Consider the following 23639-nt stretch of genomic DNA (forward strand, 5'->3'; position numbering starts at 1 on the left):
TACTGTATTTATTAGATTTCATGAGCAGACCTAGAAAAAAACACTGCATGTGCAGGAACTTACAGAAGAAGATTCACATGAGGGTGAGGGGACAAAACACGAGACAGACACTGATGTAAGTAAGTAGGAGTTATTCTTGCTGATTAAAACATCTGCTGGAGGCTGAAGTGAAGCAAAGACTCAGATATACAAATAAATAAACCAGAATAGAAGATGAAGACATAAATACAGTAAATGCTGTAAATGCAGTAAATGAGACTTGCTAGCCTATGACACAACTCAAATAGCTCGCATTAAATAAAAACAGTGCTGCAATGTTCCCGTTAGTTCTGGTTAAGTTCAGCTTTATAAGCTTTGTCAGTTAAGTGTGAATTTAACTGTTGACTGTTTTGTGTTTATGCATACAAGTGGAGTATTATATCAGTTTAAAAGTAGTAAAAATGATTTCTGTTTGTACTTTTATGGACTATTGATGCTCTGTCATTGATCTTATGTTTACATGAGCTCCAATCTCGGAACCCATCGGCCTCATATTCATGTGCTCTAACTTTGCAGCTTTTACAACAGACTGCTCAAACTTAGACTAGCCTCACTGCTCCAATGTGAAAGTGAGTTAAATTGTGGCCGAATTTGGCCAGATAATTTAGTGCTAGATGTGTAAATTAAATACTGTCCTTCTCTGCGCTGTGCTTATCCCGTCTTGTGTTCAGAAGTGTCTGTCTGGTGGTTTGTTTGAGTCTTTCTGCTCAGTTGTTTGGTGCTTGTTTGGGGCCCTCTTACACTCTGCAGGTGTGAATAGTGACTGTGTTCTTGCACTGCTGGCAGCGGACCGAGCAGCACCAGGAAAACTTGCAGGAGCAGCGCTGCACCACCTCAGCTCGGCCCGCTCTGTACCCCGGCCCGCAGCACACCAGCTCACAGCCATCTGGTGCCAGCCGAGAGGTTCCTGGGGTGTATTGAAGACAGTAATATTATTTTCTAAATTTTAATAGATTTGATCGGTAAGTTCAATTATCTGGATTGTTTTCCCGTGAGATGGTCGTACTGATCTTACCATTACATCTCCTACCAGCAGTCCCAGGGATACCGTTGTCAGGGTCGAGATGACAGAAATCTGGGGAGGGCGCAAGGTACACAAGGTCTCTGGCAGCAGGGGGTTTGACTTGGGGGTCACGGGGTAGCAGGGCTGTCCTGGATCCTATACGAGTCAGGCGGACCTAAGAGAGGAATGATGGCGGAAGAGCTACTCAGATTGGTGTTTTCAAGGTTTCAGAGGAGTCTGTAGAGTTTCTGTTCAAACATCTGCTTCAATTCACATGACTTGTTTGCTGAAACAAGCAGGAGGTGTGTTCGCATACCTCTGTTGCTCCGTCAAAGCGTTCCTTGAGCACAGCGCCAACGCGCCTGAATGGAGGCATGACCTTCCAGCAAGTCCTCAATTCACAGGAGCCAGAGACGCCATGACACTTACACTCCACCTGCATGTTGTGAAGGATAGCCTGAGGATAGAAGGACAGTAAATGTAAGAGGAGCAGATTGCACAGATTAGAGACGTGGTCAAAGTATGCTACCACTAACCTTCCGTCCAGCCTCGTTGTTGTGGAGATTCATAAGCGGTCGCCCTGCTGACAGCCCTTTGGCTCGTTCTGGTTCATCCACAAATGTTTGGGAGAAAGCCACACCATAGGACAGGTTGTCACTGCACCCTGACCACTGGAAACCTGTGGTAGACAGAGAGACAGAGAGGTTGACCAAGACTGCCTGAATTATTACAGCCTTGGAAAAAATGTTCCTTTGAAGCTGAAAAAGGGATGAATATTAAAGGTTAAATCCACACTAGAGCTGGAAGGCAGAATGCAGCTGCTACACTGCTGTTTGTGAGTTCAAGCTTTCATGCATATTACACTTGTGGTCACAATCCAGTAAGTAATGTAACAGCTCAGGTGTTCTGTCTGTGACATCAGTTCTAGGGATGAGGCCAAAAGTGCTTCATACCTGAATATTTCAAGTGGCTGATGGCAGTGTGGTAGCAGTTTTATGCCCTGTGTGACTCACTATGGATCTACCCGTTTGCATTTTCATGCGACAGAATCCGGGAGAGACTAAATGCTGTTGTCAGGCCTGCATAAGACATTTAGTCTCTCCCACCTGAGGGGCTGATTGGTTAGGTTTAGGAATGGAGAGTGAGATGGTTAAAGTTAGAGCAAAAATATCAGAATCCAGGCTCACCCTCGGGGCTGACCCCCCTGACCTTCCTGTCACAGCCACACCTCTCCAGCTCCCCGCGGGTGCAGGCTCGGGTCACAGCCACTGCCACGGCTGCTGAGGACAAAGCATGCACAAAGGCCGCCTCACGAGTGCCTGAATTAAAAAAAAAAAAGAGCATGATACAGGAAAGTGCGTATGAGAGTTGCTCAGTATTTGGATTCATCAGCAGATAATGCTCCATGACATCATTTCAATAATGAGCGTACCTTGGTTCATGACTCTGCCGAATACATTGATCCCACGTGGGGTGGTGGAACAGTTCCAGCGGCGATTCCTGAACTGGTGCTGGCACTGGGTTGGACAGTAACATGCATAACAATGAGAGAGGGCTCTTATGTAAAATGTATCAGCTCCAACACACACTGATAAACTGATAACCTGAGACTTTAAACTCTTTGACCATACCTCTTCTATGACCATCTCGGCAGCCTTGCGTACGGACTCCATGACCTCCCCCCGCGCCCTGCACACCCCCACCTGCCCTGGGGTCAGCCCCCTCAGCCGCGCACATGGGGCAGCACCGGACACAGGCCTGGAGCGAGGTAGCCTCGCCAGGGAGCTGTGATTCAAAGGTGGGGATAAGTGGTAAGCAGGTTTAGTGGGGGCATAAAGGGGAGATGCATAATTAAGTAGGGAGGGGGGGTGAAAGAAGAAGAGCACATGAAGGAGCACATAGGAGAGAAAAAGAGGGTACAAAAAGGGTGAAGAGGTAACAACTTGGCAGAGTTTTAGAGAGGTCGGAAACAAGGGGACGACCAGGCGAAGAAGACAGAGAAGGCACAGTGAAGGCGGAGGGAAAGAAAAGGAAAAGGTCACCAGGAGAGAGACAAAGAAAGAGAGGGGAGCAACTGAAAGAGATTTAGAGACATGTCACCATCTTTTAAAAGTTATAGCATGACAAACAAACTCCCTCTTTCTCTTCCTCCCTTGCACGCTAGACTTACAGCCAGTTGGTTGCCATGGTGGGGTGGGTTGCCCATAGCAACAGGAGGAGGAGTGGTGCTGTGAGATTGACAGTGGAGACAGTTGGCATCAGACTGTCTGTCTGTCTGTCCGTCTCCGTGCGTCAGGCTGGGTCCTTGGACAGCACGCTGCCCGTCTCCGCAGTTGATGTGCTCAGTCCGTCTTCTGTCTGTCTGTTTGCTGCAGTGTTGGTTTATGTTGCTGGTGCGGAGTCTGGGGTTGATCCCCTCATATCTGTTGAAATGACAAGTTAACAGGTCAGTGACAAATACAGTGCAAGAAAAGTTGACCCTCTATATTTTAAAAAGTTTCCCTCCACTCAAAAATATATTTTTCTTCTTGTTCCTACAGTTGGATGTTTGAGCTTCACTGTGCAGAATGATGTATGTGCAGAGTTTGACACTAGAAGCCTGTTTTCATGTTCATCTGCTGAAAAGTGGAAATTTTCTCTGTGCTCTTTAAAAATCCGATTTCAAGGGGTGGTCCTACAAGCATGATTTGTGACATCACAACTGGTTTAGAAGCCAATTCTGGTCCAATATTCAACTTACAAAAGTGTGATGTGGAAACTTGAAGCCTCCAGTGCACAAACACTGATAAAAGACTTTCAAGTGAAGTGGGAGACATCTTGTGTTCAGCAGTTAAACTTCTTAAATGAACAATATTTGCATATTTATAGATTCTGGATTTTTAATGAGGGAGAAAGAGGAGATGTCTTTTCAAGGATTTTAACAAGATAATTGAACTTTTTTTGTGAGCATTTTTTTTTTTTTATCAGACACAAATTATTATTCAAAGTAGAGTATTTTATATTCATCTTAAAACATATCTGGAGGGGATCTTTAATAACTATCCTGTAAACAAGAATTTTCTGAATAGAGGTAGATGTGATTATGGTCTTTAGAAGTTGCAAATACAAGACTTTCCACACACTATTTTTCACATAAACAAGCTGACCTGATGCTGTAAAAAGGACAATAAATCAAATGTGTTAGTTTCTTACCAGTTATTGTATCTTAGTCTTATCAGTTCTTACCAATTCATAGTCCTGTGAAATCCAGTTATCCCTCTTTTTGATATTGTGCTGATCAAACTGAATTTTACTCCAAATTTTAATCAACAAAGTTGTTCATCAGTTTCTTCTGTAGCGCTGTCAAGTTTCCGATATTGTGCTGACAGCAAAAGCATGCTCATACAGGAATGCTTTACAAACTGCAAGTAAACCTCATCCTTCAGAGACAAAAATAAGTCCACATGTCCAATTTCATTGAACAAAACAGTAAAATCTAATCTGAAAAAACAAAACTTAACATCCCAAAATGCTATTAAGAGTCAGTTTTTGTTTGTTTTTTATAGAAAAGAGGACAGGAGCATCGTGTCAGCAGGTACTCAGATCCGTCCGAGGAAAACAAATGTGTCCATTCAATGTTGAAACAGCAGGAATGAGTGAGAGCAGTGAGATGGGAGTGATGGGTTATAAAGGAGGTAGAGAGCGAGGGTGGGAGAGAGGACAGGCGTGATCTGGGGTGTGGAGTGATGCAGAGAGAGGGGAGGGGGCTTTGAGAAGGATAATAGTTAAGTATTAAGAGTGTAAGAAAGCCCTCTATTGTGTTTGTTTGGCATCAGACCTGAAATATGAGGTCTTCTAAATGATTATCACAAATAGATGTGTGTGTGTTTTTTTATCCATGCATGTGTGTTAGCATGTGAGCCCTGGAGTGCATTTGCTGCCGAGTAACACTTAATGAGGACTCAAACAGCACCCTCGTTTCTCCTTTTGCAGAAATATTCACCAGGAATATTGATCGACGGGATGTCCCGCAAAACCGTCAGAAACTATGACACAGCATTTCTGTGTCCACGTATATATGTACAGTATATGCATGTGAGAAAGTGTCTTACCTAATGTTTAATTTTCCCAAACTTTGTTGCTCATTTTACGAGTTTCCCTCCTCCCCCTTCTCTATCTCCCCACCACCCCCCCATCCCCACACACACACACACACACACACACACTTGCCCTCTCGTTCTCCCTCTCTCCCACTCCCCATATTGTCTTAGAAGAAGGGGTGACATTTAGACAAGGGGAAGAAAACACACTGCCGACAAATATTGGAACTGAGGCAAATAAATCACGAGATAGGAGGGAAAGGAGGGCATAAGGAGAGAGTAGAGGGCTGTAGGAGGAGAAACGAGTGTTACACTGGGGTTAGGAAAAAGCTGTAAAGAATAACAAAACAGGTTTTTGTGATATTCATATGAAAAAAAAGAATGTTATAATGAGACTGGAAGGGAACCTATAACGTTTAAATAATTTATATTTATGGAGCATTGCGGAATAGACAGAATGGGACATAATTTGTTCTATAATTAGTTTTTATTTATTATAAATTATTTGCACTGTGTGATTTTAATTAAAAGCTTTTTTTAAATTTTTATATTCACAGTTTATGAGGTAGTTTTCCCTCCTTTTGTCTCTTTTTGTTTGTTCAGCTATGATGTAACATTACAGAGAATCTCTTCCAGGAAAAGGATGTGAACGAGAAGATTGACACTGGAACATTTTAATACAATATATTATTTATATGTAGGAGGGCATTTGCAGCTCTACTTTTATTTATTTTTTGTTTGAATGGTACAAGACTTTTTTTTTTATTCCACGGAGGATACAAGAGTACATTTGTAAGGTTTTAACATATAACTTTAATTTAATTTCAATCTTTTACTCCCTGCCCCAAGCTTTATAATGTTTTTATCCATGTTTTTATTTTATTAGTATCAGTGCTTTGTGGGTTAGGGTGGAAGTGCTGTAATTTCCATAATTTTATGGATAAATTAAACGATCCTTGAACCGTGAAGACTTTTAAAAAAAAATCTTAAGCACCAATAAAGTGAAAATGGCTTTGAGCTACGGCCTTGTCACACCTGATGGAACTTATTTACTGCTCTTAAGGGCTCGTTTGTTGAATCAGATGAGTCAGTTTGGCATCGGAACCAAACATTTGCAGACTCTGTTGCGGTCCCTGTCCAGGGATCTGGTGGCCCATGTACGTGAACCCTCTGACACCCAGTTGTTCCTGAGTAAATGGTCACCCCATCCAACCACCTCTCTCTCTCTCTCACACACACACACTTTCCTCTGTCTATATCTGCAAAGACAGCTTTCTTGTAGGCCCCCTTCCCTCCTTTTTCTTGTCCTCCTCATGTCGTATTCCTCCTTTGTGTCCCCTGTTTCTCCAAGTGACGTCTTCCGCTGTCTCCCACAGCAACGCCATGGTGATGAGCTGGCCACTGTCATGTCCGGCGCCTCTGTTATGCTCATCCCTTCACCCCTCTCTCGTAAATAACTTGCCCTCCTTTTTTTATCTTTATCTTTCCCCCGTTTTGTGGACATTTTATCATGCTGAAATGGCCCGGTGCTGATTGACTGTAGCCAGGTTGCAGAGCCTAAAGAGATGCTTGTTAAAGCTTCAGCATGACATATAAGTAGAGATGACTTGCATTCCCTCGGTTATAGTGGGAGGCAGCAGACTTTGAGAGACTCTGAACTGATCTTACTTTGTCCACTGATGCTCGCTACAGGATGGATGATTGGCCTCATTCAGAGATGGTCGCCTCAGGGTGACTGGACTTCATGACCCTCGATCCACCCCACCCAAAGTCATTATGAGACAGAAATGTGACCCACCAACCCTTCATTTGCTTTGTTCTTCACTTGAGGGCTACCTGCCTCGGCGATCCGAGCGACAGCGGAAAACAATCATACCAGGCAGGAACATGACTGGCTGTGCATGAGCACGCTCGCACTGCTCAGGCATCTGTGCCAACAAAGAGCCGCATGCACTGCTATGTATGAGTGTGTGTGTGCGGAGTGTGTGCATGAATATTATGGGATGGCGGCGGTGTTGTCAGGCAGGGAAAGTGGGGGTGGAGGAGTGGGCGGTGAGCTGTGTGCACATGGGGGGGATGGGGGGGCAGAGGGAATGGACGACCCATGAATATTATGGAATCATGGAGTCGGGGGGGGGGGGGTTGCAGTGCGTGAGAGGTGGAAAGATAGCTGTGCATATGGGATAGAGAGAGCAGGAGGAGGTGTCGGTGACGGTGTTGCACGTGAGCGCACGTGCACGCGCATACATGCATGTGTAAGGGGCATTCAAGCGATAGTAACAGACAACGGCCAGACATAGGCCTTTGTTGCTATGCGATCTGCATGTACTGTACAGCAGCGGGGGGAATATTGCAGAGTGGCCGTCGTAGCAGAGGAAGCAGCAGAAGGCCTCTGGGCGTACATTTCAACCCTCAACGCTGCTCTCTTCTTTTAACATATCCACACACACACACACACACACACACCGACATGCAGAACAAACCATCTTCATTATGGCTGAAATTTATGCTGTTGGTGAGCGATGAATGGGCAGTAATTAATGCAGTTGATGTATGAAATATTTAATTACCTTTTCATGATCCATCAAAGCATCTTTGGCCTTCAGGGAGTGAAGAACAGAACTATCGGTCAAAAGACAATAACTGCAGAAAACCCTGCAGAACAGTGAATAAATTAATAGAGTTGCTGCTGTTAACTATTTTATTATTATAAATGAACACATATACAGCTCTTTATAAACTAGGAAACCCATTTCAAATGCAGAAAACCCAACCAAAAGGTAATAAACTGTAATTCCAGTAGAGCAAGCCACAATGTATCAATAATAATAATAAGAAGTGTGTGCGCCGCGTCATTATATTCACATGTGGCCTTCAAGTGCTCCTTCTAGGCTTTTATTTGAGTTCAGACATTTCAAATAAGACTTGTTGCACATTCAACTGCCTTTTACTTTAAAATACTTTTTAAAAAAATGAACCCTGTTGAGCCAAAGCATCATTTGGCAGCCACTTAAATTATATATAAAAAAAGATTTCAATGAAGAAATGAAGCACCACAGAGCCACGATGTTCTGCAGCACCAGAACCAAGCGGAGAACTATTACGTTATGAATGTTTCAGTGAATTTATTTGACACTTTGTGGACTATTATATATGTTACTTTTATGTCTGGACCACTAAATCTTATTTACTGTACTTTAAACAGAACTTGAAGGCAGCATTTTCTTTATGTCTTTATGAATCAATCTTGGCCCGTTTTAAGAGAAACTTACTCTGATTTGACTTGCGTCCCCGCACATCATCGTCATGTAATATAATGCACACCTGGCCATCACACCTCGTGTAGTTGCACACCTGTTGGCCAGTGTTTCACTACGAAGGAGTCGCTCGTGAACGGTCACTATCACAGACAGTCGTGGGACAGATGTGGTGCAACCCGGCTGTTATAACACCACTGTGACTACTGAGCAGGGTTGTGAGCGTCCTGCTTGACCTGCACACACCTGAGTGTGTGATCAGGCAGGAACAAAAGTGAAGGGTCTTTGACTTTTCTGATTGGTCAAGCTCATTCCCAGGTGGATGCACAGTGAATATTATGGTCTGTCACCAGTGGACTTCAGCTCCCCTGGAGACCATGTGACTGTATTTTTTTTTTATTCTTTCTTGTCTTTTTAGGAGTAGTATATTATGGGATGTATGCTGCTGCTGCTGCTTGGAGTATTATGGTCTGTCGTGGCGAGCGGGAGGGGGTGTCACCGTGACAACGGGGTTGCTAAGGGGGCTGGGACTACTCGTGGAAAAGGGGAAGGGAGTGTGCATGCAATGAGCCTGGTGCGTGCATGTCTAGTAGTGGTAGTGTACGTGTGAGTGTGCGCGCGCGCGCGTGCGTGGTGGAGGGGGTGGGGGCAGGCTGAGTATTATGGTCTGTCCGTTGCGAGGTAACTATGCAGAGTCCTGTTTGAGTGTGGGAGGGGGGGGATTATTATGGGATGTCTGCCCCCTTTGTGTGTTTGTGAGGATGTTAGCTAAGCGCTGCCTCTGAGGTTGGGGGAGACGGAGCAACGTGTTTTGGGTCATTGACGGCTCATTTTTTTTTTTTTAATTTCGCTGATCATTGGCTCAGCCGGGCTTAATGAATGAACACTGAATGACAACAACAGCCGCACAAACAGCCTGACGCGTGTTAAATCTTGCACCGAGAGAGAGAGCACACCTCGACCCGGGACTACAAACACACACACACGCACACACACACACACACACAGAGACGCACACAAAACACACACTAACAGTAAGTTTCTACTGTGTGAAGGTACTATTTCAATGCTTAAACTTTTCATGGATGTATTGATTTAACTCGACAGCGCTCACACTTGAAATAATTACGGGTGCCACACTTTTCCTTCATTCACTCTTGTTTAGAAGAATATCTGCAAATTAGAAGCGGAGCATGTCAACGCATAGATAATCTAGTTATCCAACTTGTTTGAGTGCGCAGGTGCTCGTTTAGTTGTGTAAATAATGAGAAATGGTTACGGTTTAGCTGCCAACCAGTGCCATGTATTATTTATTTATTTTTATTTTTTTCAGTACCCTCCACCCCCTCCCTTCCTGGACACCCCCGGTCCACTCTCCAACAGTCCCACGTCATTTTCCCTCCTCCCTTGCCGACCGAGGAGCAAGGTTTAGGAGGGATTAATTCGACCAGCAAGGAGTAAAATTAAAACGCTGGGAAAATGTCGGGCAGCGAGGATGAGAGGGAAGACTTTGGAGCAGCGGAAGAGCACTCACTTCTTCACGGTAAGCTCTCCTTTCTTTTTTTCTCTTCCTCCCCCTCTGAGGAAAGGTCCATCTCTCTGACTTGAGCTCGCCTTCAACGCGAAGCTAACGTTAGCTTAAAAGCTAGCCAGGAGTTATCGGCTCGGGCCGCGCGTCACTCGCCATGATAGATTAGTTTAAGCTAACTTGGCGAGCAAAGTGTTGACAGTTTTCTTTCTGATTTTGTATCCGTGTTATTACAGAAACACAACGCCTGCTCTCTTGAGTGCTGACAGCAGCTGTCAAAGTTTCAAAGACAAGTTTCAACCTGTGCTGTTGTGGCATTCGCGGTGCGTGTTGTGCGTGAACGAACATTTTGCCAAGTCGTACCAGTGCGCGGTCCCCTCCTCTCTGTCTCCTTTCTGTCTCTCCGGCCTGCAGCAGCCCTCCTCTGTCCGCGGTGTGTACACTGTATTCTTAACTTAATGAAAGCATGTCACCGGCAGACGACAACGAGCCGGAGGATGCTGTGTCGGACGTAGACGAGGTACCCAAGTCGAAGAAGAAGAAGAAAGCCAAAAAAAGCAGCCGGGAGAGCAGGAGCAGCAAGAGGCAGCGACCCATCAGAGAGGTTAGTTTGCTGTCCTCTGCAAGGGCTGCCAAACTTTTCATGGTAGCTACTCCAAATTAAACAGTTAAGGCTGGGACTCAGGGAACCCCACTTTAATGAGTTTTTTTTTATCAGATGCCAGCTGTCAACTCATCAGATGGAGTGACATGTTCCAGATATTGATTTATTGCCTACTTATGGGACACAAACAAGTACAAAGTACCCTGTGCTCCATGTTAGGGCCCCACTGATGTAGTGGACATGCAAGAAATATCCCAAAGTAAAGAATTTTTTTTAATTAACAGGTTTATTACCACATTGGTTTCCACATAGAGAAATTTGCCTTGACGTTGTGGTACATAACAATCAAAAAATAGAACATAAGAGAAAATACAAGTACCACAAAAGACAGTTGATATAAATATATAAATATAGGAAACAGTAAAAATATATTCCAAGTGAAAAGAGATGTTGAATTTTAACCTGTTAAGCCTTGGTGACATTATTTTCAGGATCACTTACACTCATTCTGTCTTTTTGGTTGTAAAATTTAAAGATTTGCCTTTTTAAATGAGACCAGGGTTATGACTGTAATCAAAAGGGTTCATTATTTTTGGGTTTGTGCACATAAATGGGGTGCCTGTATATTGTAGGTTACAAGATATTGACTGAAATTTTGCAGTCAAATACTGAGCTAATACACAAGTCCTGTCATGTATTGGGGTATAATTCACAGCGGGCAGTCAGGCAAAACTGCTCTGAAAATGATGCATTCATCGTAATTGATGTGGAAATAGGATGTAATTAATGTAAAAGGTAAAAATAAAAGAGAGAAACAGGTACCCTGAAATCAGAGACTGCTGACTAATGATGATATTTTCACTATCAGTTAATCTGCCCATTATTTTCTGACTCATAATCAATCAGTTCAAAATTGAGAATAATACCCTGTTTCATTTCCTAGAGACCAAGGTGACACTTAAAATTCCTTGTTTTGTCTGACCAGCAGTCAAAACCACTAAGATGATCAATTTCCAATGATATAAAATAGAGAAATGGCGCAAATCTTCATATTTGAGAAGCAGGAATTTTGAAAATGTTTTGCATCTTTGCTTGTAAAAACAATTGAAGCTAAGTCATGGATGACAGTGCAGAGTGTGTGACTTCCCATACAAACATCATCACTAGAAATAAAAAAAAAATGGCACTTAAATTTATCACATATAATATTTAGATGTGTATAAAGCACCACTGTCTTCAGGTAATTAGCAGAGTGACTCTGTGTCTTGCAGGAGTTGCCAGTAAGCTCCCCAGAGCACCTGATTGGAGTGGAACCAGCAGAGAGGGATGCAGATGAGGGAGGTGTGCGGTCAGAGAGTGAAGGAAGTGATTATGCCCCGGGAAGGAAAAAGAAAAAGCGCTCAAGCTCTACCAAAGACAAGAAGAAAGGAGGTGCAGCAGCAGAGAAAGGAGGCTCATCCAGCTCAAAGAGCAAACGTAAAGATCCAGAACCGGAAGATGATGAAGATGATGATGATGACTGCCAGGTAAATATTAATTCAGATTTAAGTGCAGAGTGATTAGTTAATTCCTGCAGAGCTAACATGTCAAAGTAACCTCCCCCCGGCTGTTCTTTTCAACTCCTCTCTTCCCGCCGCAGCCGAAAAGCTCCACCCAGCTGCTGGAGGCCTGGGGCATGAAAGACATTGACCATGTCTTTACTCAGGAAGACTACAGCTCCCTCACCAACTACAAGGCTTTCAGCCAGTTTGTCAGGTGAGGAAACCCCTTTGATATGAAGACTTGATATTATTGTGTTTTTGTATGTAGGTAACTATACATAAATGCAACATTCATTGTAAATCTTATGTCCTTAGGCCATTAATTGCAGCTAAGAACCCCAAAATTGCTGTGTCGAAAATGATGACTTTGATGATGGCTAAGTGGAGAGAATTCAGCACAAACAACCCGCTTAAGGTACTGCAGTTTTTGAACATGGTTGCAAATCTGACTTATAATGAAGGAAAGCTGTTGCTGTGCTCTTGTGTGTTTGACAGTACAGAGCAGAGTTTCTGATTCTGTGCTTTGTCCCTCTGTAGGGTTGTGCAACTGCCAATGCAGCCCTGGCAGCTGCCAATGTGGCTGCAGCTGTGGAGAACATGGTGGTGGCCGGGACAGACGGAGGGGCAGACACCAGTGCTGCCACTTCATCTGCACCTGCTCCTGCCGCTGCTCCGACACCTGCTGCCCCCCCAGCGGCCCCAGCACCTCCGCTACGCAAGGCCAAGACCAAAGAGGGCAAAGGTAAAGCAGGATAAATGTGGACCATGACAATTAGGCATGAATTAAAATATGGTTTGCTATTTATGAACAGTGTAAGAACAAAATAGATTTATAATTTTCTTATTTCCATTTTTAAATTAGAATCTACTTTTATTTATCTAGCTTTACCTTTTAAATAATTTTCCTGCATGAATTTTCATCTCTGTGTCTTCTCAGGTCCCAATGCTCGTAGAAAGTCGAAGCCTACAAGTAAGCCTCCACCGAAGGCCAAACCCAAGAAGGTAGCTCCACTCAAGATCAAACTTGGAGGCCTCAACAGCAAGAGAAAGCGCTCCTCTGTAAGATATTATTTGCTACTGCATTATTTTGTTTTCTAGTCCTTTGCTTGTCAAATGACGTCTCATTTTCTCCTTCTGTCACTATCAGAGCGATGAGGATGAGCCAGATGTTGACAGTGACTTTGACGATGGGAGTTTCTCTGTGTCAGATGGCTCTAACCGCAGCAACCGCAACAAGAAGAAACCCAAGAGTGCAAAGAAAAAGAAGAAAGGTTGGCATGGAGATATTACCAGAATAAGAAGTCTGTTTTGTTATCAGACAACAGTCCAATGTTGGAGGATTTGCCTTGTTGAACATGATCAAAGTCAAGGCCAAATTGAAGGCTATTAAGCCTCACATGTCCAGTTCCCTGACTCTCATTTCCTCTTACAGTGGAGACCGAAGATGGCGACGGTTATGAGACAGACCACCAGGACTACTGCGAGGTGTGCCAGCAGGGAGGAGAGATCATTTTGTGCGACACCTGTCCCAGAGCTTATCACATGGTCTGTTTGGACCCTGACATGGAGAAGGCACCTGAGGGCAAGTGGAGCTGCCCACACTGTGTGAGTATTCTCGGCTCTCAGTGCTGTGCAGGGAAGACCATGAGGTTATATGTTAGAGAAGATGGGCCTGATTCCTGGAGTATGAACCAGCAGGAAAAAAATGACCCCTGTCTTTAAGAGTTGTTGTGTTGAAGTGTATTACCGGAAAGTTGCACTGACAAGACGGTTGGTTGTTGGGAAATGGACTTGATTAACGATAAATTTAACAGTATTTTGTGTTCTTCCTTTTTCTTTGTCCTCTGCTGACCCCCCACCCCCATCCCCACCACCCCCCCACCCCTATTGCTCATGTTCCCGTCTATCCTCTCCTATTCCCCACCACATGTCTCACCCACCCCACCATCCCCCATTTCCTCTTCTTGTCCCTCCCCTCCCACTCCCTCCCTCCACTGTGGCTCTACACGCCAACGTGCACATTCACATGCACGCTGTGCACGCCCCGCCCCAACCCTGGCGCTCTTGAAACACCCCCCCGCCCCTCCCTTTTTCCTTTCACTCCTTTCTGCATACCTTCCCTGCCTGTCTGTCCCTGGCACCCACCCACCCCCACACCCCCCCCCACCCCCCCACCACTCTCCTTCTCACACACGCACCACCTCCCTCTGCCTGTAATTGTGCCACCAGGAGAAGGAGGGGATCCAGTGGGAGGCCAGGGATGATCTCTCTGAGGCTGAAGGAGAAGACGAGGAAGACAGGAGGGATGAAGGGGTGGAGGAAGAAGACGACCACCACATTGAGTTCTGCCGAGTGTGTAAGGATGGAGGGGAGCTGCTTTGCTGTGACACCTGCCCCTCCTCCTACCACATCCACTGCCTCAACCCTCCTCTTCCTGAAATCCCCAATGGAGAATGGATCTGCCCCCGCTGCAAGGTGAGCGCTGTGCACTGATGCATATAAGTCTGCACGTGCATGTGCTCACGTGGGCGTGCGAGCTTGCAGATTCCATCTTGTGCACATTTTTACAGCCGATTGAGAGCCTTATTCACTGTCTGTGGATACAGTATTTTAAATAAACCATGTCAGTGTTTCAGTTTTCATTCTGCTGATTAACAAATGTTCTAAGAATTCACTGATTATTTTTAAAAACACAATTTCCCATCTTTTCATTGATAAGCATCCTGACATAAATGATCTCCTCTCCTCTTCCTGACAGTGTCCACCGATGAAAGGCAAAGTTCAGAAGGTTATAACATGGCGTTGGGGGAAGCCTCCAGCCCCTACACCTGTCCCCAGGCCTGCTGACCTGCCTGCTGATGCTCCTGATCCCCCACCGCTGGCGGGCCGAAGGGAGAGGGAGTTCTTTGTCAAATGGTGCAATATGTCCTACTGGCACTGCTCCTGGGTGCTGGAGCTACAGGTATGACACAAAGCCTGACAACATCCACCTGTAGTTGAGATCATGGTGTATTTTGCTGCATGTGTGGGCCATTTTTCTGTGACATACATAAACCCAGTATTCTTCAGCCTACTGATTATCTACCTCTCTGTCACTGGTCCCCAGTTGGAGCTGAACTGCCAGGTGATGTTCCGTAACTACCAGAGGAAGACTGACATGGATGAACCTCCACCTGTGGATTTTGGAGGTGAGGGTGATGATGGCAAGAGCACCAAGAGGAAGAACAAGGATCCTCTTTTTATCCATATGGAGGAGGAGTTTTACCGCTATGGAGTCAAGATGGAGTGGCTGATGATACACCGCATCCTCAACCACAGGTAGACACATATACTCTCTTTTGAAATAGACTCTTTTATGAAAAGAAGCACACAGTGAATTTAATTTGCTCTGTAGGTGTGAAACCAACAGACTTAATCAGAATTTTAGTCTCAAACACATGCCAGTAATATCTATTGTGGTTTTGATACACTTTGCTATAGTTAGTGACTTAGAGGTTTTGTGTAAATATAGTTACTTGTCATAGGGGTGATGCCAGCAAGAAAGCAAAAAATTGCAATACAATTTCATCACATTAAGAAATCAGGAAGAATGTCAAGTTGACAAATACAAAAAATTACACAAAAATTATTCCTTTACTACACAGTATTACACACACTACAGCACAGTAATACTGTTAAATATAACTCCATCTGTCCTTTATGATTGCATCATAACAGCGTTGACAAAAAGAACAACGTACATTACCTGATCAAATGGAGAGATCTGCCCTACGACCAGTCAACCTGGGAGAGCGAAGACATGGACGTCCCAGAGTTTGACACCTACAAACAGACCTACTGGAATCACAGGTACGCAGAGGATTACAAAGTGTCAGATAATTATTCTCTTGTGTTATACATGACACTGAAAGGGTGTTTTATCTCCTAAACTGTTGTTTTCTTTCAGGGAGTTGATGATTGGGGATGAGGGAAGACCTGGTAAGAAGCTGAAGAAGCCAGTTAAAGTCAAGAAGGCTGAGCGGCCACCTGCTAATCCAGTTGTAGATGTAAGCAATCCAAAAAAAAAGAGAAAAACAACCGTTTCCTATTTCCAAATGCAGATTCTGCTATATAAATGATTAAATGAATGCTGTCAAGTGTATTTTGTGGGGAGTAAAAGACTGGAATATATATTCTTCCTGGTTTCTTCTTCCAGCCCACCATCAAGTTTGATCGGCAGCCTGACTACCTGGACAGCACAGGAGGCACCCTGCATCCCTACCAGCTGGAGGGGTTGAACTGGCTGAGGTTTTCTTGGGCTCAGGCCACTGACACTATCCTGGCTGATGAGATGGGTCTAGGCAAGACTGTACAAACTGCTGTGTTCCTCTACTCATTGTACAAGGAGGTAAGGAAGTGTGTGTGTATATGAAAGTCTTTTAAGCATTTTTTGTCATTTGAAACAGTTTGTGCATTTATATAGCATAAGTTACAATGTGTTTTATCTATAATAATGCATGTATAAATGTTGAAATGTTTTATAACAGAATAAAGTATTTCTTATGGGTTCCCTTTTTCTGAAATTTTGTCCAGTCTGCCCTCCCCTTTCTATCAGTGTTAGTGGGTGGGGTTTCAGACATGTGACACAAAGCAATTCTGTCCAATAAAGGGGATGAGTTCTAAGTAAGGACCTCTATCCTAAAGGCAGGGCAAGACAAATGCATTTGTTTACATTCCTTGTCAAATTATACATTTAGGTGTCTTTACCGGTCCATTTTGATTCCTCCTTTATTTTCTTCAGGGTCACTCCAAAGGTCCCTTCCTGGTTAGTGCTCCTCTGTCCACCATCATTAACTGGGAGAGAGAGTTTGAAATGTGGGCCCCTGATATGTACGTGGTGACCTATGTAGGGGACAAAGACAGCAGAGCTGTCATCAGAGAAAATGAGTTCTCCTTTGAAGGAAATGCCATCCGAGGCGGAAAAAAGGCTTCCAAAATGAAAGTAAGAAAGAAAAAAAAGTACAAGAGTGATGATACCAAGTGAAATATATTAAAACATTCTATTATGTGATGATTTTCCTGCATAATAGCATTTGCATATTACCATTTTTGTTATTTTGTTTTATGTCATTAAAATATTAATTCTACCAATTTATACAAATGTTACAAAGTTTGTGGCACCATATTACGAGTTACACTAATGTCTCTCTTTCTCTGTACTTAACAGAAAGACTCAACAGTCAAATTCCATGTCCTGCTGACATCCTATGAGTTGATTACCATTGACCAGGCTGTGCTGGGCTCCATTGAATGGGCCTGTCTGGTTGTGGACGAGGCACACAGACTGAAGAACAACCAGTCCAAGGTAATCAGGAAGACCACTTTGCATACATGTTTGTTGTTCCTGTATTTCAAATAAAATTCTGATGTTGAAAAAGTGTTTGTTGATGTACCTGAGTCACTGCTGATGCCAAGTACTGTATATTATTGTGTCTAATTTTGTAATATTTTCATTATTAAGCCCAATGTCCACATTTCAATGTTTTTTCCTGCCTGCTGTTAGTTCTTCCGTGTGTTGAACAACTACCCGCTGCAACACAAGCTGCTGCTGACCGGCACTCCTCTTCAGAACAACCTGGAGGAGCTCTTCCACTTGCTTAACTTCTTGACCCCAGAGAGATTCAAGTCAGTAATCTTTTATGTGGCTAAAGCGCATGTGGCTGTATTTCAGATGCAATATAAAGAAACCTTCAGTGAACCCTATGTTCATTTATTTTTTCTGTTTCACTGCAGCAACCTGGAAGGGTTCCTGGAGGAGTTTGCGGACATCGCCAAAGAGGACCAGATCAAGAAGCTCCATGACATGCTGGGACCACACATGCTCAGGAGGCTGAAGGCTGACGTTTTCAAACACATGCCTTCAAAGACTGAGCTCATTGTTCGAGTGGAGCTAAGCCCCATGCAGAAGTAAGTGATAAGAGATGATGCATAGCAGTAAAAATTCAGCAGTTTTAAAATTATACGCCCGTAAAAATTAAACTGCTTCATTTAATTTTAAGAAGTTCTACATGGTGTGGGATATAAAGTCTGAATTTTGCATGTGTATTCTTTCTCTGAGTTTCTTTTCTAATGGTTTTTTTGTTTTTATTTTCCTTTTTGTAACCCAGGAAATACTACAAGTTCATCCTAACACGTAACTTTGAAGCTCTGAACACTCGCGGAGGAGGAAATCAAGTCTCTCTGCTCAATGTAGTGATGGACCTCAAAAAGTGCTGCAATCACCCTTACCTCTTTCCTGCAGCTGCTACAGTATGATCAAAGTCTTATCACAAAATTTTGTGGGAACAGCTTGTTTATATCGTGGGTGCATTTGGCATTGCCGTGAATTATGCCTTTGGATGTGCTGAAACATGTTAAATGCAATTAGTTTATCCAGATTTCTTCTCTGACTGCAGGAGGCACCTAAACTTCCAAATGGCATGTATGAGGGCACTGCCCTGACCAAGTCTTCAGGGAAGCTGATGCTGCTTCAGAAGATGATGAAGAAGCTGAAGGAGGGAGGCCACAGGGTTCTAGTCTTCTCTCAGATGACCAAAATGCTTGACCTGCTTGAGGACTTCCTGGAAAATGAGGGATACAAATATGAGAGAATTGATGGAGGAGTCACAGGCAACTTGAGACAGGAGGCTATCGACCGTTTTAATGGTGAGACTTGTGCGCACACAGTTATTAGGTGTGTTTGTTTTGCCTCTCAGGACAGCTGCTATGGCGTGCTTTCTGTGTTTTCATTTGAATTCTGTTCTTTATCCCATCAGCTCCTGGTGCTCCCCAGTTTGCTTTCCTCCTCTCTACCAGAGCTGGTGGTTTGGGCATTAATCTCGCCTCCGCTGACACTGTCATCATCTACGACTCAGACTGGAACCCCCACAATGACATCCAGGTATGCAAAACCCTACCTCCAACCCTTTACATCTATGTCAGTATGTTTATTTGGATGAAAGGAGATTATGCTGTTTGTTTCATGTGTGTGTGTGTGTCGTAGGCGTTCAGCAGAGCTCACCGTATTGGCCAGAACAGGAAGGTGATGATCTATCGCTTCGTTACAAAAGCCTCAGTGGAGGAGAGGATCACACAGGTCTGTGAAAAGAAACACTTCGAGAAATTAAACAGACCTCTTAAAATTGCACCAGCTAAATTATAATTTAGTGATCATGTGCTAACTGCTTGTTGGTCTTCTACTAATTGTCTTCACCAGGTGGCGAAGAAGAAGATGATGCTTACTCACCTGGTGGTGCGACCCGGTCTCGGTTCCAAGACAGGCTCCATGTCTAAGCAGGAGCTCGATGATATCCTAAAATTTGGAACTGAAGAGCTGTTCAAGGATGAGATTGGAGATGGTGAGTCCTCTTTAACCCACTACCAGATACATCTCATTTAAGATCCAGCATAAATTCTGTTCCCACATTTTTACGTTTTGCAATTTACAATCGGTAAAAGGTAGATTTAATAGTAGAGAAAGCCCCTCTAGGGTTAAATCGTGGTCTTGAGGTAAGGGGAGTCAAGTCTGGGGCTGACAATTCAGACTCACTGGTGTAGCATGGTCTGATCTGACAGATTAAACAATGAGTTAATATAGTTAATGCCTTCCACCTTTCCGTTTGACCCATCCCGCTTTCAGGGGACAACAAGGAGGATGACAGCAGTGTGATCCACTACGATGACCACGCAATTGACCGTTTGCTAGACAGGAACCAGGACGCCACAGACGACACTGAGCTTCAGAGCATGAACGAATACCTCAGCTCCTTTAAAGTGGCCCAGTATGTGGTCAAAGATGAGGACGACGAGGTACAGTATCTGTGTGTGTCTACGAAGTTTGTGCATATGTGGAAATTATGACCTAGTCGAGTTGTTTCGACCTACAGGAGATGTCTGAGATATATAAATAGGGGTTATTTGCACTAGTTGGCATTTTAGCTTCATAACTAGACCTAGCTCGGACCTATATCTAACACGATTGTCTTTTTAGACCGTCGTTTTAGTTTGAATGGCATAAAAAGCTCTCAAATTATTAAATAGTGAAATCCCATGCTTTATGCAGCGCATTCCCGATAAATTTTATAGAAATACGTTTTTGTTTTGAGGAGGAGGAGGTGGAGAGAGAGGTTATTAAGCAGGAGGAAAGTGTGGATCCTGACTACTGGGAGAAACTGCTTCGGCACCACTACGAGCAGCAGCAAGAGGATCTCGCTCGCAATTTGGGAAAAGGCAAAAGAACTCGAAAGCCGGTCAACTACAACGACGGCTCCCAGGAGGACCGAGGTATAAGACAGGGTACAGAACAATATATAATGCAACCTCTTCTTCTGTGTGTGCTGTGTAGTGCTGTTGGTGGACATGTGTTTGTGTGGTGTTGGTGTGACTTGTAAGGAGTCGGGAGATACAGTGAGTGCACGGCATGAAACGTTTTATAATCATTTATCTTTTGTGACTTAGTTTAGCAATGTAGTTGTGTTGTTAGTGCGTTATTTTGATAAGTATATATTTATTTCTCAGGCCAAATATGTTTTAAAAGAAAGTATTTGAATAACGGGACCTGTCCCATGAAGAGGAATTGCAAAATTGCTTAAATACATTCTGTAGAATAAAACCTAGAATCCCCTCAAATCTGGACTGTAGACTCATGTAAGAACAGCTATTCAGGGTGTTACTCAGTTAACCAGCTTTATGAGACAGGCAGCTATAACATTAGCTCTTTTATTCAAGTCAATTGGGCTAAGAGAGGTCATTAACATTCAAACACAGTTGCACAGCAAAAAAACAAACCGAGAGTGTCTTAAATAATGAGTCTGGGTTCTCTTTCAAAAAAAACAACAACTCCGAAATAAGCATTTTAGTGGGAATAAAGAGGCCGGTGTTGATAGCATAATATAGGCGTTTGCTTAGCCTGTTGAACTGGGGCAGCGAAAGCATATATTAATGTTTCCCCTTCCTACAACAACCAGCTTTGACTTAAATACATTTGGAAGGAATCCATCGGGCTATTAACAAATTACTAAAGAGAATACAACTCGGTAGTTTCAGATTCATATTTAAAAGGTGATAATATTACAGATATTGTGCATATTTGCACCCCGTGTAAACTTATAGCAATAAACCAAAGCCTGTTAAATGTCAACAATGAAAACCTTAAAAACATTCAATCCTCTTCAGTCCACTGGATACAAACTTATTTGTGCAAACTGAATACAAGATTACATAGACAGCAGCAGCAGCAGCAGTGTTTTGCATGCTTCTGGGACCTAATTAAAGTCTGAACTAAATTCAACAAACTTAATAAAAGATAATTGCCGTACTGTAAATTAACTAAATAGATTCTTATTTAAAAGTCAAAAATATCCAGTTACTGACAATAATGAAATAACTAAAAAAAAACTGTGTGTGTTGTGTGTGTTGAATGTTGTCACCTGATTTCATGCATGACAGTTTGAGCTTAAACAAGTTAGAATATGACAAGGAAGATAAGCTAAATAGTGTTATCATATCTGTTTATTGAATTAGTTCTGCTTTTTGTAATATTTTGTTGTACAGTGAGTGTAGAATCAGCTCAACGATGTCTATTCTGCAGTTGAATTATTCACAATTTATTTTTATAAAAGTGGTGATCAGAGTGGAGAATACACACAAATTAGAATATGCTTGATTCTGTCTCTACAAGAATCTTTTTTTCCCTTATTGAGTTGATTTGTGAACAATTAAGTAATTATTTGGTTTGAAGCAGTTGTTCGTCCTTCCAGCTAGAAGCCCGTCAGACAGCATCTTAATGGGGCTGTAGCTTAATGTGTCCAGGCAGTGAAAGGGTTTGTCTTTTTTTTATTTTCTCTGTCCTCAACATTTCTCTGTCAATGCTCCTTTTAGACTGGCAGGAGGATCAATCTGACAACCAGTCTGATTACTCGGTGGCCTCGGAGGAAGGTGACGAGGACTTTGACGAACGGTCTGAAGGTAAGGCTCATTGTTGTGATCGCCGCCGTTGAGAGAATGAAGATGCGTGCTTTGGTGCTAAGATGGAGTGTGAATGTCACTGCTTCGAAGCATTCACTTTTTAGATGTTCTATATGTTCATTAGTTGTAAAGAGTTGAAGAGTTGAGTTTATGAATTTACCCCAATAAAGCTTGAGACACGGAGGTAAGACGTTCCCGATTAGACTAATTACAGATTAGTAGGAATCTCAGGTCACTTCTTTCACCCACTAACAATCTTCAAACCACCCCTGCAGATGCATATTCAGATTCAGATGACAGCTATGATATCCTCATCGACAACCTCAACAACAATCCCAAAAGTGCTTGTCGGTGCATCGTGTGCTCAGAACGTAGAAAGGCAAGAAAAGAAAGAAAGAGAAAGAAAATCGAAGAAAAGAGACGGAGAAAAGCAGAGAAACAGGGAAAGAAAATTAAACGGTTCCTCGGCCAGCTGAACTATCTACTCGCACTTTGAAGAGATTGTTTTGTTCTTATTTAGTTTGGTTTGAAAAGCACTGGTAGTTTGTTTACAAAAGCACTTTAACTATTGTGTTTGTTCATTTATGTTTATGATACAATTTCAGTTGAAAACATGTTGCATATTATTTATTTGCCATTTAATTTATAACACAAAGATGTTATATTTTGTGTTGATTTTATATCTTTGTTTCATTTAATTACGGCTCTGTTACATTAATTTCATTAAATGAAGTTTACCACAACACTGCTTTCAGTTGTAAATGTTCTGGAAGCATTTAATGTAGAAGTGCAGAGAGATTGTGAGGAGAGGCAGCTTCAGCAGGATCGACCGTGATGAGCCGTAAGTCACTGAGGAACTTTAGGAGGATAAAAGCACACATGTATCTAAATTCAGTTCGATTTTTCACTTTTCATTTTCATGGTTTCAGTGAACTCTGCGTTAGTTTGAATGAGAACTGCACTTCAGATGCACTAACTAATGACCACTTCCTCTCAGCTAATGCACGCAGACCAAACCGTAAAGGGCTGAGGAACGACAGGGACAAACCTCTGCCTCCGCTGTTGGCCAGAGTGGGCGGGAACATTGAGGTGAGTCGTCTGCAGAGCTCATAGCGTGTGAGAAATGTCATTTGAATGAAAAAAAATACTTCAAAACAATGAAAATTGACTTGAAAATGATTGCTATCAAAGTTTTTGGTCGCATTTGCATCTCTTTAAGCAAAATAATTTTAAAATCTTGACTTCTTAAATTATCTGTCAGGTTTTGGGCTTTAACGCACGGCAGAGGAAGGCTTTCCTGAATGCAGTGATGCGTTATGGGATGCCTCCCCAGGATGCTTTCACCAACCAGTGGCTGGTCCGGGACCTGCGAGGGAAATCTGAGAAAGAGTTCAAGTGAGTCTCCATGTGACGTTTCTGTGCTCATCATGATATTATTAAACCATACAAACCATCCAAGTACAGCTCAAGGTGCTTTGGCTGTTTGGCCTAGAAGCCTCTGAGCTGTTATATATATTGTTTTATAAACAGTTTGTGTTTCTGTGGTAATATGATAAAATATAGCTTTGCTTTTAATTAATTAATTTCTATTGTCTTGTTTATTT

The 23639-nt window shown here is 43.0% G+C and overlaps 2 protein-coding genes across 6 annotated transcripts in view; one reads left to right on the forward strand and one right to left on the reverse strand.

Annotated features, from left to right (window-relative positions):
* Positions 1-10379, reverse strand: wnt4b (wingless-type MMTV integration site family, member 4b). The gene is made up of 10 exons (XM_042423033.1): positions 10270-10379; positions 7692-7776; positions 3213-3465; positions 2674-2827; positions 2475-2559; positions 2230-2361; positions 1579-1721; positions 1359-1499; positions 1055-1217; positions 1-946 (listed from the first exon to the last, which is right to left on the reverse strand). Exons 3-10 carry the CDS (start codon positions 3299-3301, stop codon positions 777-779), a joined length of 1077 nt encoding a protein of 358 aa, XP_042278967.1. The 5' UTR covers positions 3302-3465; positions 7692-7776; positions 10270-10379; the 3' UTR covers positions 1-776.
* chd4b (chromodomain helicase DNA binding protein 4b) overlaps positions 9097-23639 on the forward strand; it is a 20855-nt gene continuing 6312 nt past the window's right edge. For 2 of the 5 annotated variants that reach the window (XM_042422869.1, XM_042422874.1), the window contains exons 1-30: positions 9097-9412; positions 9712-9921; positions 10386-10510; positions 11782-12036; positions 12150-12265; positions 12367-12466; positions 12589-12793; positions 12989-13110; positions 13199-13322; positions 13484-13656; positions 14281-14526; positions 14810-15013; positions 15158-15369; positions 15769-15900; positions 15998-16097; positions 16247-16438; positions 16832-17032; positions 17258-17395; positions 17594-17715; positions 17824-17997; positions 18198-18339; positions 18486-18735; positions 18846-18970; positions 19073-19165; positions 19286-19427; positions 19709-19878; positions 20175-20364; positions 21949-22035; positions 23033-23124; positions 23297-23430. In XM_042422869.1, coding sequence (XP_042278803.1) covers positions 9858-9921; positions 10386-10510; positions 11782-12036; positions 12150-12265; positions 12367-12466; positions 12589-12793; positions 12989-13110; positions 13199-13322; positions 13484-13656; positions 14281-14526; positions 14810-15013; positions 15158-15369; positions 15769-15900; positions 15998-16097; positions 16247-16438; positions 16832-17032; positions 17258-17395; positions 17594-17715; positions 17824-17997; positions 18198-18339; positions 18486-18735; positions 18846-18970; positions 19073-19165; positions 19286-19427; positions 19709-19878; positions 20175-20364; positions 21949-22035; positions 23033-23124; positions 23297-23430 — 4430 coding nt within the window. In that variant the 5' untranslated portion in view covers positions 9097-9412; positions 9712-9857. The remainder of the gene's footprint in view (positions 9413-9711; positions 9922-10385; positions 10511-11781; positions 12037-12149; positions 12266-12366; positions 12467-12588; positions 12794-12988; positions 13111-13198; positions 13323-13483; positions 13657-14280; positions 14527-14809; positions 15014-15157; positions 15370-15768; positions 15901-15997; positions 16098-16246; positions 16439-16831; positions 17033-17257; positions 17396-17593; positions 17716-17823; positions 17998-18197; positions 18340-18485; positions 18736-18845; positions 18971-19072; positions 19166-19285; positions 19428-19708; positions 19879-20174; positions 20365-21948; positions 22036-23032; positions 23125-23296; positions 23431-23639) is intronic. The other 3 variants (XM_042422871.1, XM_042422870.1, XM_042422872.1) reach the window with 3 other exon arrangements.

This window comes from Thunnus maccoyii, chromosome 10 (assembly GCF_910596095.1).
Source record: "Thunnus maccoyii chromosome 10, fThuMac1.1, whole genome shotgun sequence".
NCBI lineage: Eukaryota > Metazoa > Chordata > Actinopteri > Scombriformes > Scombridae > Thunnus > Thunnus maccoyii.